Here is a 14,717-nt window from a genome sequence, read left to right as displayed (position 1 = left end):
CTCACCTTAAGAATAAAAGATGAAAGTAGATTTTCTCTGTCATGCACGGTATACCAAAAATAAATCCTAAATAGATTAAAGAACCACATGTGAAAGGCAAAGTTTAAGAACTTTTAGAATAAAATACAGGACAATATCTTTATGGATTGAGGGTAGGAAAGAATTTATAAACAAGAAAAGGGAAAGGCACCAATCTTAAAAGATGAATGTTTTACCTCAAAACATTAACCAACAAAAGATTGGCATCCTACAAATCAATTAGAAAGACAGTTAAAAAAAATAGACAAAAGATAAAGATAGGTAGTTTACAGAAGAACGATGGAGAATGATTCTTGGGTGGGGGGGAGCTTTACAACGTCTTCAAACAGAAAAATGAAAAACTGAAACCACACTGAGATAACAAACTCATCTGTCTGGCATTACAAAGAGTTAGTAAGGATGTGAAGTAATGAGTCGAGAATGTATTTTTACAACCACTTTGGTGAATAATTTGGCAATAGCCAGGAAAATCGAAGGTAATCATAGCCATGAGTGTAATTCACACATATATACATGTATAATGTCTTATGTATTCCTTTAAGAAACCCTTACCATATACACAAGACTCCTTTGTAATCGCAAAGAAAACAGTGATAACAATCAAAACATCCCTTAGCAGGAGATTAGATAAATAAATTTTGACATGTTTATGTGTTGAAATATTTTATAGACCTCACATGAATGGACTAGATTTATCTTTCTATTGAATGTTCCTTCATCATGGTTTAATGTTTGTGGTAAATGTTAATATTATTCACCAAGCATTCCCCTTTCTTCTGGGCACACAGCAGGGTCCCACTCTCCCACCCCTTTTGAAGTTAGGCAAGGCCCTGGAACTTGCCTCGAGCCCCGGAATGTGAGAGAGGTGATGTGTGTTACTTTGGGGGATGAGTCTTAAGAATCAGGACCTGGCTTGCTTTCTTCTCATTGCTGCTATAACTGAGGAGATTCATATGGATACAAAGCCTCTGTCACTTGGGCCCTTGGCTGATACAATGAGTAAAACCACTTTTCTAATCGTCACTGAACACATAGGGTGCACAAAAAAATAGATAAGTAAATGTGCACTGTGGAAAGGGAGAATGGGGGCTGTTCCTGCAGCCTAAGCTCCATCTACAGTATTATTTTATGTCTCAGTTCTATTTACCATACACCTTTTGCCACTTCCTTAAGTTCCACCTTCCAAATCACCCAATACTTTCCCTTTTCCATGAGATATAGGTATCATAACTTGGCCTCCAAATATAGTCCTTCCTTGTCTTTCCAAGTCCCGGGGAACTTCTTTTTGAGCCCCTTCCTTCTCTGCCAGGAAACTGTCCTTCGAGGCTATTTCACTAGTGTGTTTGCTTGTTGTTTGGAGTTAAGCTTGACAGTCAAGGGATTCATCACCAGAAATCCATCACTCTCTTCCTTTCTCCTTCCCCTTCTCCCTTTTTTTTTTTTTTAATCTATGGATGACTTCCTCATCCGCAGAGAGCAAAGCAGTGAAGCTGTAGAAGATGAGGGCTCAAGTCAGGCATGCCCAGCTTTGGAAAGTAAATACATCGTGGTATAGAAGATACATGTAAGATTACGTACTCCACGTCATTATCAAGGTGGAATGTTTTGGCATGACGGTAGTACTGCTCACCCTCTCTCTCTTCAGAGAGTATATAATATTACCCTGAAAACTACAGCATATATCTAATGAGAAATTGTCTTTTTTTTTTTCAACCTATTTTAAAATTATATAAAGTAAGTTGCAAATCTTGAAGGCAAGTAGCTGGGCCTAAGTGTAGATATGGGTTGAATAATAAATTAAATTAAAACCCCAACACTAGAAAATGCACAGAAAAGGTCCCCAGGGACTTAAAAGGCCCTTACCTTTTATTGCTCTCTTCTCCATGGTTAGAGATTCTATATCATTTTTAGATAGCTATCATTTTGTGGAAGCCCTTGGCTTTTATAAATGAACAGGTTGATGCAGATTTGAAGTAGAGAGACTCAAAATCAAAACAGAGCTGGTGTTTCAGAATATAGCAGTTCATGAACAAAGAGAAGAACATTATGTGTTGAAATGCCCAGAATAGTAAACAAACAAACAGAAAAGGTAAACAAGTCATGGATGAGGGCAACAGTGTATTCTGAAAAGGTATTGGTACCATTTCCTAGATCATCTTCCTGCTTTATGAATTCTAAAACACTGAATCTATGTGTATATCATATTTCTCTAAACAAATTGGTATTTACTGAACGTAACAAGTACATACAGTTTAGAAACTAGTAATAAAACAAGTGTCTGTATACCCACCACCTGGCTTAGAAATAGAACAAAGCCAGTACTTCTGAAGCTCCCCTAAGATTTCATCTTGGAAATGAAATCAGTTAATATTTGGACCTATTGGTGGGAGTCCCTGCAAGATCTCAGTCGCCTCTTCCCAGACACATTATCCAGAATTTAATATAATAATTCCCTAGATTTCCTTTTTAGTTTTATATTTATGTATGTATCCCTAAATGAAGTGTGTTTCTAATTTTGTCTTTTTAAAAACTTCGTATAAATGCGTTCATAATCTGTGTTTTTCTGTGCCTTGCTTTTTTTACTCAACATTATATGTTTTTCTTGTTCTTTTGGTTTTTGGTGTTTTAGAAGTCAAGGCTTTTTTTTTTTCCTTTTCTTTTTTTTTTAGGAAAAGAACATTATGGTTTTCAACTTATCTATTTGTACATAACCATAGTTCACTAAGATCAATTAATGTGCGGTTTCCCATTGTAGTCTTATTTTGAAATGTATTTATCCATTCTGTGTTTTATGGGATATCATGGTTCCTCATAGTAAAATGCTTCAGGGTTAATTGCTACATGAGGTTTGCTTTGTTCCAATCTTAGATTCAACTTTTTTTCTTGAGGCAATTTGGCATGGAAAATGTGCTCATGTCTTGCGATAACCGAGGAGTTCTAATTTCCCCATTATTATTGATGTGAGATAGTAATTCTTTTTGTTCACAGCAGCCTACCAGGATATGTTTAGCTTCTCTTATCCTGATGTTGAATCTTGTGTTGGGCTCACAGTTCCCATGGAGAACGTTGCAACAATTGCGGATTGCGCCAGTGTGATTGAAGGAGTCAGTCGGAGCCGAAATGCCTTGCTGAATGGCGACACCAAGAATTACGACTGGGATTCCGGCTACACGTGTCACCAGCTAGGAAGTGGTGCGATTGTGGTTCAGCTGGCACAGCCATACATGATCGGGTCCATACGGTAAGGAGGGTCCTTTTCGTTTATTACTTCCGAAGACACGTGTGCAGATTCCTTTTCGGAACAATGATGATCCTAATAACTTCAGTGAAGATACATTCCTGTTGTTTGCTCTAAATATTGAAGCGGGGTAACATGGAGAAACAGGGGGTTTGTTTGGAGCTCTGATTGGGGAATACACCAAAATTGGGCTTGCAGCGAGAGTAGATTAGAGGCCTCTCCTGGGTACGGCCCACCTCCTTCTTAAGTCTCAGTTTGTGTTGGTTAAGGATTTAGAGGATAATGTCAGGAGAGGTTGTATAGATTCAAAACTAATTTTCAACACCAATAAATTTACATCTGAGCCAAACATGTGACTATAAGGCCTGGTACTTAAAAAAAAAAATCTTCTTAATGAAAATCTGGGTTTTGGATGGTTGTTTTCATTTTGTTTTATTTTGTTTTCAGAAAGGCACTTTAACCCAACATTGCTTGATTTATAGGATCATATAATTTTAAAATGTGATACTGGTGACACCCCCAGAGGATATACTTTTAGCTCAAGAGAGCCATGTGGAATGTATTGAATAGGCTGCCCTTTGCTTGCTTTTTTTCTGAACGTTCCAAGGAGGTCTCTGAAAGACTAATGTATGTACATTTATGTTTAACAGTAGGTAAGGTGTTTTACATGATATCTGAGTCTGCCAGGGGTGGAGATCTCAGTGGGGTGTGACTGCCTACCCCCCATCATCATGTTCTACCACATTTGCTCTGTTATTTCCTGTTCTTATGTTCAAGTCTTTGTGTATAAAGAGAGAAAAAGCACAAAAAGTAAGGTAGTAGGATTTTAACCAGCAAACGTGTATTGATGTTTAGGCTAATGACCACAGAGGTTTTTGCAACCTGCTGGTCCCCGGGGCCACCCTGATGAATGATATTGGATTTGTGGGAGAATTCAGACTGTGGACTTCTTCATTTAAATTGTCAGCTCCTTTTCATAAAGGGCCACATACAGGTTGAGTAACGTAGGCAACCTGTCGCACACATAGAGAAGCTTTGGCCTCGTGCTGTGGACCAGACAAACCCTCTTGGTGCTTAAGAAAGGGGAAGGAGAAGCCACAGTCGGTCTGGACAAGCTACCAGTGCAAATAAATCTCCATCAGATGGCAAACAAGACTCCATCCTTCCTTTTATCTCAGCTGCGTGCGTTAACTAAGGCAGTCGTAGGCTATCTATTTAGTAATCTAATTTAAGTAAGAATTTTTGGCATTGATGGTGGGAAACTTACCTAATATTTCCCATTATAGTCTATCCCTCTTCACTGTAAAAATCTGGGGAACCATTGTCCTTCTCCTGTCACTGGCACTCCTTACAGTCTTCACAGTTTCTTTAAGATTACCAGTCGTGTCTCTGAGATTACATCTGCAATTTCTTTCAGCGGGCGTGGGGTGTAGCTCACCAGAGCCAGGAGATTTGGAATCATTTGAATTGCCTGGATACTCTCTTTCTTTCACTTCACCTATGTGGGGCTTCAGTTCTCTCTTTATTATGTTTGTCCTGCCATTTCTAATTTGAAGACCAGTCTTCTCATCAATGAAGGCAGAAGCGAACCAGCAGCTTAGTAGCTCTTCCCACTCTCTTCCAATGTTGCCCGTATTCTGTCTGCTTACCTGGTACTCCAGCCCTACCCCCAGCAATGTTACATGTGCATCTCACACCAACATGTTGGACATGGAATCCCATTATCCCCCCTTCGTCAGCTCAAATCACCTTGAGATTTCCCCCCTCTCATTCAGTGGCACCACCCATCTGTCTGTAGACTGAGCCAAAAACACGACAGACTTCCCGAATTTACTCCTCTCTCTCACCTCCCCTCCTCAGCCAGTTGTCAGTACTGGCTCCTGAATATCTCACAAAGTCTTCCGCTCTTCCCATCTCCAGTACCGTTAACCCAGTTGTACCCTTGTGGTTTTTCTTCTCCCCCTGGTCTTCCAGATTTCCATCTGGCCCTTCCTTCCCCACCTGTAACCATCTCCCCGCCCCAGATCTGACGTGGTTATGCCCCTTCAGGAGAAAATTCAGACGAAGGCATTTAAGAACAATCTGGCGTGCTTCTGTCAACACAGCCTTGTCTCTTGCTTCCCCATCCACCCCCATATGTGCCAGTCTCATCCTGTCCAGCTACCCGCAGTTTTGCACATGCCATCCCTCTCTCACCTCTGTGCCTTCAACTCTCGGAACGTACTGTTCTCGTGGCTGGTGTCTCTCACAAACTCCCCATCACCTCTTTTTTACCGGCTCTTCCTCCCCCTTCAAGACTCCGTTCCTCCAGGAATGCTTCCCTAACCTCCCATCATTTCCTGGGCTGATTCAGACCTCCCTCTTCAACAATCCCCATACATTCTGTATGTACGTTCTACTGGAGCATTTGTCATATTATAATCGTTTACGTGCTGTCTCTTCCCAGCCCCCCTGACATATAAAGCCTGTGGCAACTCAGAATAAGCATCCCTTGACAGATCAAATGTGTAGATGAGGTAGTCTGTCAAGGATAGAGGGGAAATTATAGCAGGTACAGTAGGAGAGCTAGAATTTTAGATTCAGCAGGAACACAGGAGGTCTCCGCCAGGGTGACAGCTCCAAGTGGGACAAACAGGCTGTTTGTGTGGCAAGGCCACCTTGACCTCTGATTCTACCCAAACAATCAGAGATGATCGATCTAACTCCAGGTGTCACTGAGGCTTAAAGCAAGAGAGAACAGCGCCCATGTGGCTTTCTTTAATTATGAATGAAAATGGTTCCCCCAAACTATTTTTTTTTTCCGGGACTTGGAGTGGCAGTAATGAGCATGAGCACCAGCAAAGGCAGAATTGTCTAGCTCAGCCACCAGACTTCCTTAAGCCCAGCTATTGTTTCTGCAGTGAGAAAATCCATGCAACTGAAGTCCTGTGTAACTGGCTGAGCACTGAAAGAGACACGTCTCTGTGAAACTAACATTATGTTGTCAGGATCTGCATTTGCCTCTTCTGTGACATTATTAAGAAGAAAGAGAGAGGGATTTCTTAACCATCGGTGCCTGTGGACGATGCTGGATACCCTGGCAGGCCATGGTTAGCAGCTGCTGATGTTCCCAGACAGGCATTTATTGATAGGAAACTAGATCAGTGGCACCTCTTCATGGGGATGGGTAATTGACCAATGACAGGATGATTAGTTGGTGACATTTGACCCTCAGCTTCTATTGCTTGTGATGACTGACTTGCTTTCCTAGTCACTGTATCTGAAAAAGCTCAATGATTTTAAATTGACACCCAGAGGGAGAATGCTACAGAGCTGAATGACTAACACTTTCCCCATCTAAGAAGCAGGAGATCTGGCAATCCTGGAAACTCTTCCTCTGGGAAAGCCCAATCACATGGTACACTGGCTTTAAAAATTCAGATTTTTTTGTAGATGGTGACTACGAAGGCAAAGAACTCGGGTGGGAATTGTCTTGATCACGGCAGTCTAATTTCTTAAGGGAGGATATAATTGTTTTGTGGGTAAAGATATCTTTTGTGCGTCTGTTTTCATTCAAAGAAATCATTTCTTCCTTTCCTGAGCCTTTACCTGTAGCCGGGTAGGCAAGCAGAAACTTCTGACTTGATAGACAATGCTTGTGCCTAACCACAGGCCATGGGTGTCCAGTACCCGTCCCCCTGTGGTGTCCTGGAGAGGCTGACCTTGAAACATGACCCCTGACCATCCCTCCCCCCCCACTCATTTGTTTTCATTCAATTAGTAAACATTTCTTGAGCCTTCTACTGTGAGAGGCCCTGTTCTAAGCACTAGGGATAGAGCACTGAATAAAGCAAACATTTGCTGTCCCAGAGCTGATGTTCTTGTCAGGGGGAGAGAAACAGTAAACAACAGTTTGTAACATGTCAGATTCTTCAAAGGGCTGTGGTACCAACCAGGAGGGGGACTAGGGCATAGAGACAGTGCAGTTTTAGAGGCAGTGGTCAGGGAAGGCCAGTGCAGAGCCTGAAGGAGGGGAAGAGCAAACCATCTGGAGACCTAGGGGATAAGCATCAGGGGCAGAGTACTGAGGCCTCAAGGGCGAGCATGTCTGGCAGGTGGCAGGAGCAGTGAGAGGCGGCTATGGCTAGAGCTGGGTGAGGGGCAGAGAGCAAGAAGCAAGGCGAGGGATGTGACTTGGAGAGTCGACAGCCCTGAGATTTGTTGCAGTTTCTGTATTCAGTCACCAACTTCCAGAATCATCCCGCCCACCACCACACATCCATCCTGGTGTTTCATCAGCACCACGAGAGGACAGTTTTCTTGGCTAAGGAGAGGAGGGGAAGGGCAGGGGAGGCCGCCACGCCTTCAGAAACGCCTTCTTTGCTCCTGACCTGCCTTTATCCATCCCGCCAGCTCCTGGAAGAGAAACTGCAGAGGCGTCCAGTCCTTGCAGCTTAACAGGAACCTTGCTCCCCAGTTCTTTCTTTTCTTTCTCTCTCCCAAGAGCTAGAGCAGGCTGTGTGACTGGGAAATAAAGAAGAGTGGCTTTGTTGTTGCTAGGTTTACAGGCACAGCCAAAGTTATTCAGTGTATATGAGAAAAAAAGAGAGACAGAGTCTGGAATATAACTTACAAGTGGGTAACTAAGTTGTAATTGTATCATTTTTGTGCCACTTTTTTTTTTTAATGGAAGTTTCAGCTCACTTTAAAGATTATATTTATTTCTTTGACAGACGGAGATCACAAGCAGCCAGAGAGGCAGGCAAAGAGCCGGGGGGGTGGGGTGGGGGGAGCAGACTCCCCGCTGAGCAGGGAGCCCGATGTGGGGCTCCATCCCAGGCCCTGGGATCATAACCTGAGCTGAAGGCAGCAGCTTTAACCCACTGAGCCACCCAGGTGCCCCTTTGTGCCACTTTAAAACATTAAGATTTAAATAACAAGAAATCTTCAGAGGCCTGACCACATAAAAAGACCAAGGTAAAGTCATAATAACTAACCAATCTACCTAATGTCTTAGTTTATAGTCCCTCTGTCAGGTTAATTTAAGACTTATTATCTTTCTACTTGCTAATCATGGTATCTTTTTCAGTGTTTTCAGGCTGATATGAGAATCACATATGTTGTGTATTACGCAGACCTGTCACCCAGGCCTTTTCAGCTAATCAGTGACAGCACTTTGCGAAAATCCTAATTATAGGATAGTCAATTGAATTAACAATTTTTACATTAGCCTGAAAATGATTGTTTTGTAATTGATATGCACAATACTGTAAGTAAAACTCTCCTACTACTTTAACTACAAACCTTAATTGCAAGTAAGTAGGCTGTCTGGAGATGAAACCACACACATAGATGCAATTAAATAAACCCACAGTCTCTCCAGGTGCTATGAGGACTAAGGAGTTATGGACACAAAAACAGAGTTCCTCAGTTGAAAAGTGTTACGTGAACATCTATGTCAGGACAAAATGGGGTGGGTTCAGCCCAAAGTATGTTCTTGGTGGGCCTTCATAATCTCTTTAATCTATGGGGCTGAGCCTTTTTATTTTGCAGTAGGAATAAACCAGTTTTATCACTTAGAAAAGTTAATCTGGCACAGAATGTCTGAAGCACAAATCAGTTTATGTCTTGCAGGTTTTTTTTTTTTTAAGATTTTATTTATTTATTTGACAGAGAGAGAGAGATCACAAGCATGCAGAGAGAGAGGAGGAAGCAGGCTCCCCGCTGAGCAGAGAGCCTGGTTTGGGGCTCAATCCCAGAACTCTGGGATCATGACGCGAGCCGAAGGAAGAGGCTTTAACCCACTGAGCCACCCAAGCACCCATGTGTCTTGCAGTTGTTTTTTTTTTTTTTTTAAGATTTTATTTATTTATTTGACAGAGAGAGAGATCACAAGTAGGCAAGAGAGGCAGGCAGAGAGATGGGGAAGCAGGCTCCCCGCTGAGCAGAGAGTCCGATGTGGGGCTTGATCCCAGGACCCTGAGATCATGACCCGAGTTGAAGGCAGAGGCTTAACCCACTGAGCCACCGAGGCACCCCTGTCTTGCAGTTTTTAAACATAGAGAAACTGAAGCAATAGCTAGCTTATCTTAAAAAAAAAAAAAAAAAAAAAAAAAGCAGGTGTGCCACTGTGGTCCATTTTCATCCCAGGGTATTTTTCTTTCTCAGGGAGCTGTCAAGCGCATGCCCGGTTCAGCTGCCCTTTCACTGTTGCATGGCTACAACCAACGCCAGATGATCTCCTCAGTTTGTAAATGACGGGAACCTCTTTCGGACTGCTATTTTTCCTTCTTCCCACTGTTTACCGCCCTGCCAGGCTATTGCTCACCCACTTCCCTCCCAAAGGATAAGCACAGAAAAGAAGAAGGAGAGGAATCACAAACGATTCCATTTTGTTCCCCATTTAATAGCTCCAAATGAAGGCTTGGTCAATAAGAGTGGGGAGAGGAACCGAAGCTAATGACACAAAGGATGTTTGGTAATTGTTTGAGTATTCTCTGTATCTGTGCTGCCCTCAGTCTCTCACAGGACCGCAGATAATCTCTGGTTGAAGACAGTGCTTTTGTAGTATGGAGACGGACGTGGGTCCTTGCGGCGATTTCCAGGTGCCCAGGACAGTACTGTGTGCCGTGAGCACTCAATAAACACTCATTGACTGAACTGACAACATAGTATGTTAGTGCAACTAAAGGGAGTTCTATCTATCAACTAAATTGGACATCATATTTGCTCACTGTGTCTGATCTAAGTGTATGTGAGGAAACTGCTAACGATTTGGCATCTCCAGCAAATGACTGAGATTAAGCTCTGGAGTTCAGCGCTCACATTAGCACAGGGAAGGGTGCCCGCCTCACGCACTTCACGCCGCTTCCATTTCATTCTGTCTGAGTGCTGCACAGGCAAGCAGTCCATCCATTTACATCACGAGAGCCTTCTTTGCAACCTAGAGAGCAAGAAATTTCCTTTTTTATAGTTTAAAGAATACAACAAACACTAAATATATGACTCCTCTGGCTTGGATTAAGATTGCCTATAATTCTAGTCAAAATTGGAAAGATATTTTACAAAATTTGCTTCATATCAGTCATGTTGAGCATCGTCTGTCACAGCCCTGAACCAAAGAATTCTTCCTTGTCTCCCTGATCCATGATTTATTTACCAAGTGTTGTTTCTCTCTCAGCCTGTCTGCCTCGCACTAAAGTCTTCTCTTATCTCCCTCAGACCTCAGAACTCTGGTTCCCAGAAAAATTGTTGAATAAAAAATTGTATCTATGGTTCCCAGTAGACACTGGAGTCTAGGCTGGGTGATAACTTAGGGGACCAGAAATCCTGGAGCCTGGAAATGGATAGCAGAGTTTGGGGGCTTGGTAAATATGTCTCAGTCAGTTTCATCCTAGAGGTATTTCGAGACCAGAAAATATTGCTATGGCAACTAAGTTGCATGTTAAAAATACAGGAGGGGCAGCAGAATTCAGATATTCTTTGGAAAAGCAGGAAAGGTTAAATGCCAAAAAAATCTGTACGTGTGTGTGTTTGATTTACCTCACATGTCAGCCATTTATCTCTCTTGAGTGATTAGAGAACTTGACAACTAGTCATCATAAAATATAGCTGGGTACATGAAAAGAAAAATTTTTCTAGTTTTCAAAGATTAACCCATCAAGAAGACATTTTTATACAGGATATCAGCCCTATTTGGCTCAATATTTCACAAATAAATATAGGTTTAGTAATTATCCAGAATTTTTACATCAGACACTTGTAAGAAAAATCTTCAGAAACAATCACAAGACAAGTAATAAAATGGCAATAAATAACTATCAATAATTACTTTGAATGTAAATAGACTAAATGCTACAATCAAAAGACATAGGTGGCAGAATGGATTAAATAATAAGACCCACTTATGTGCTGCCTACGAGATACTCATTTTGTTTGTTTATTTATTTATACATACATACAGAAGATTCATTTTAGACCTAAAGACATCTACAGATTAAAGGTAAGGTCTTGGAGAAACATCTGTCATGCAAATGGATGTCAAAAGAAAACCAGATTAGCAATTACTTATATGAGACAAAATAGATTTTAAAACAAAGACTCTAAAAAAAGATGAAGAAGGACAGTACATAATAATAAAGGAAACAACCCAACAAGAAGACACAACAATTGTAGATATTTATGTACCAACATAGGAGCACAGAAATACATAATACAGTTGGTAACAAGCATGAAGGAACTAATCAATAATATAATAGTAGGGAACTTTAACACCCCATTTATATCGATGGACGGATCATCTAAACAAAATCAACAAGGAAACAATGGCTCTGAATGACCCAGGGGACCAGAAAAATTTAACAGATATAGTCAGGTCATTCCATTCTAAAACCGCAGAATACACATTCTTTTCAGGTACACGTGGGACATTCTCTAGAATAGATCACATACTAGGTCACAAATCAGGTCTCAAATTCAAAGTGATCGAAACATACCAGGCATCCTTTTCAACCAAAACACTTTGAAATTAGAACTCAACCACAAGAAAATATCTGGAATGACCACAAATACATGGAGGTTAAATAATGTGCTCCTAAACAATGAATGGATCAACCAGGAAATTTAAAAGAACATGGAAGCAAAAGAAAATGAAAACATGACCGTCCAATTTGGATGCAGCAAAAGCGGTTCTAAGAGGGAAGTTCATAGCGATACAGATCTAAGCTTAAGAAGCAAGAAAGATCTCAAATAAACAACCTAACCTTACACCTAAAGGAGCTAGGAAAAGGACAAAAAGCAAAGCTTAAAACCAGCAGAGGAAAGGAAATAATAAAGATTAGAGCAGAAATAAATGACGTAGAAACTAAAAAAAAAAAAAACCCAAAAACCAGAACTCATCAATGAAACCAGGAACTGGTTCTTTGAAAATATCGATAAAATTGATAAACCTCCATAGATGTGTCAGGAAAAAAAGAGAGGACTCAAATAAATAAAACCACAAATGAGAGAGGAAAAATAACACCACAGAAAAACAGTTAGAAAAGAATGTTCTGAGAAATTATATGCCAACAAATTAGACAACCTCAAAGAAATGGACAAATTCCTAGAAATGTCTAAACTGCCAAAACTGAAACAGGAAGAAATAGGAAATTTGAACAGACTGATAACCAGCAAAGAAATTGAATCAGTGATCAAAAAACTTCTAACAGACAAAAATCCAGGACTAGATGGCTTGAGAGGCGAAGTTACCAAACATTCAAGGAAGGTCAATACCTATTCTTCACAAGCTATTCCAAAAAAAGAAAGGAAGGAAAACTTCCAAATTCTTTCTACGAGACCAGCATTATCCTAATACCAATACTGGATAAAGACACCTCAAGAAAAAAAAAGAGAGAGAAAGAGAACTGCAGGCCAGTATGTCTGATAAACATAAATGCAAAAATCCTTAGTAAAATACTAGCAAACTGAACCCAACAATACATTTAAAAAATCATTCACCACAATCAAGTGGGATTTATTCCTGGGTTGCAGGAGTGGTTCAATATTCACAAATCAATCAACATGATACATCACATCAGTAAGATAAAGGATAAGAACCATATGATCATTTCACTAGATTCAGAAAAAGCATTTGACAAAGTACAACATCCATTCATTATAAAATCCCTCAACAAAGCAGGTTTAGAAGGAACACATCTCAACATAATAAAAGGCATCTATGAAAAACCCACAGCTTACATCATCCTCAGTAGGGAAAAACTGAGAGCTTTTCCTCTAAGGTCAGGAATAAGTCAAGGATGTCCATTCTCACCACTTTTATTCAACATAGTACTAGAAAGTCCTAGCCATAGCAGTCAGACAACAAAAAGGAAGGAAAGGCATCCAGATCATTAAGGAAGAGGTAAAAATATCATTATTTGCAGATGACATGATACTATATATAGAAAGCCCAAAAGATCCACCAAAAAACTAATAGAAATGATAAACCAATTCAGTAAAGTCTCAGGAAACAAAATCAATGTATAGAAATCTGTTGCATTTCTAGGGGTGCCTAGGTGGCTCAGTGGGTTGGGCCTCAGCCTTCGACTTGGGGTCCTGGGATGGAGTCCCGCATTGGGCGCTCTGCTCAGCAGGGAGCCTGCTTACCCCCATTCCTGCCTGCCTCTCTGCCTACTTGTGCTCTCTCTCTGTCAAAAAAAATAAAATCTTAAAAAAGAAAGAAAGAAAGAAATCTGTTATATTTCTATACACCAGTAATGAAGCAGCAGAAAGAGATATTAAGGAATCAGTCCCATTTTTAAAAATTTTATTTATGATTATTTTTTTAATGATGTATTTGCGAGAGAGAGAGTGGGGGTGGGGGATTGTGGAGAGACAGAGGGAGGGAGAATCTTTTTTTTTTTTAATATTTTATTTATTTATTTGACAGACAGAGATCTCAAGTAGGTGGAGAGGAAGTCAGAGAGAGAGGAGAAAGCAGGCTCCCTGCTGAGCAGAGAGCCCGTTGAGGGGCTTGATCCCAGGACCCTTGGATCATGACCTGAGCAGAAGGCAGAGGCTTTAACCCACTGAGCCACCTAGGCACCCTAGAAATCAGTCCCATTTATAGTTGCACCCAAAATAGTAGGATACCTAGAAATAAAATAAACCTAACCAAAGAGGTGAAAGACCTGTACTCTGGAAACTATAAAACAGTGATGAGAGAAATTTAAGATGACACAAAGAAATGGAAACACGTTCCATGCTCATGGATTGGAAGAGCAAATATTTTTAAAATGACTATACTACCCAAAACTATTTATTTAATGTGGTCCCTAACAAAATACCAACATCATTTTTCACAGAACTAGAACAAACAATTCTGAAATTTATATGAAACCACAAATGATCCTGAATAGCCAAAGCAGTCTTGAAAAAGAAAAGCAAAGCTGGAGGCATCACAATTCTGGACTTCAAGTTATATTACAAAGCTGTAGTCATCAAAACAGTATGGTACTGGCACAAAAATAGAAACATAGATCAGTAGAACAGAATAGAAAACCTAATAATAAGCCCACAATTATATGGCCAATTAATCTTCAGCAAAGCAGGAAAGAATATGCAATGGGAAAAGTCTCTTCAAATGATGTTGAGAAGAGTGGAGAGCAACATGCAAAATAAAGAAACTGAATCACTTTCTTATATCATACACAAAAATAAATCCAAAATGGATCAAAGACCTAACTGTGAGACCTGAAACTATAAAAATCCTAGAAGAGAGCGCAACAGTAATTTCTCAGACATTGGCCATGGCAACATTTTTCTAGATATGTCCCCTGAGGCAAGGGAAACAAAAGCAAAAATACAGTGTTGAGTTATAAAACTCAAAAAAAAAAAAAAGTTAAAAATGCACAGAATACCTGAATAGACAATTCTCCAAAGAAGACACACAGATGGCCAACAGACACATGAAAAGATGTTC

General features: G+C 40.5%; 1 protein-coding gene across 3 annotated transcripts in view; it reads left to right on the top strand.

Annotated features, from left to right (window-relative positions):
- BTBD9 (BTB domain containing 9) overlaps positions 1–14,717 on the top strand; it is a 416,829-nt gene that overhangs the window by 309,769 nt on the left and 92,343 nt on the right. For 2 of the 3 annotated variants that reach the window (XM_044250380.1, XM_044250388.1), the window contains exon 8: positions 3,091–3,280. In XM_044250380.1, coding sequence (XP_044106315.1) covers positions 3,091–3,280 — 190 coding nt within the window. Of the gene's footprint in view, positions 1–3,090; positions 3,281–9,424; positions 10,486–14,717 lie in introns of those variants that run through there. The other variant, XM_044250396.1, reaches the window with a different exon arrangement.

The sequence above is a fragment of the Neovison vison genome, chromosome 1, assembly GCF_020171115.1.
Source record: "Neovison vison isolate M4711 chromosome 1, ASM_NN_V1, whole genome shotgun sequence".
Classification (NCBI taxonomy): domain Eukaryota; kingdom Metazoa; phylum Chordata; class Mammalia; order Carnivora; family Mustelidae; genus Neogale; species Neogale vison.
Note: the sequence above shows the minus strand (reverse complement) of the source record. Positions and strands in the feature narration are given on the sequence as shown.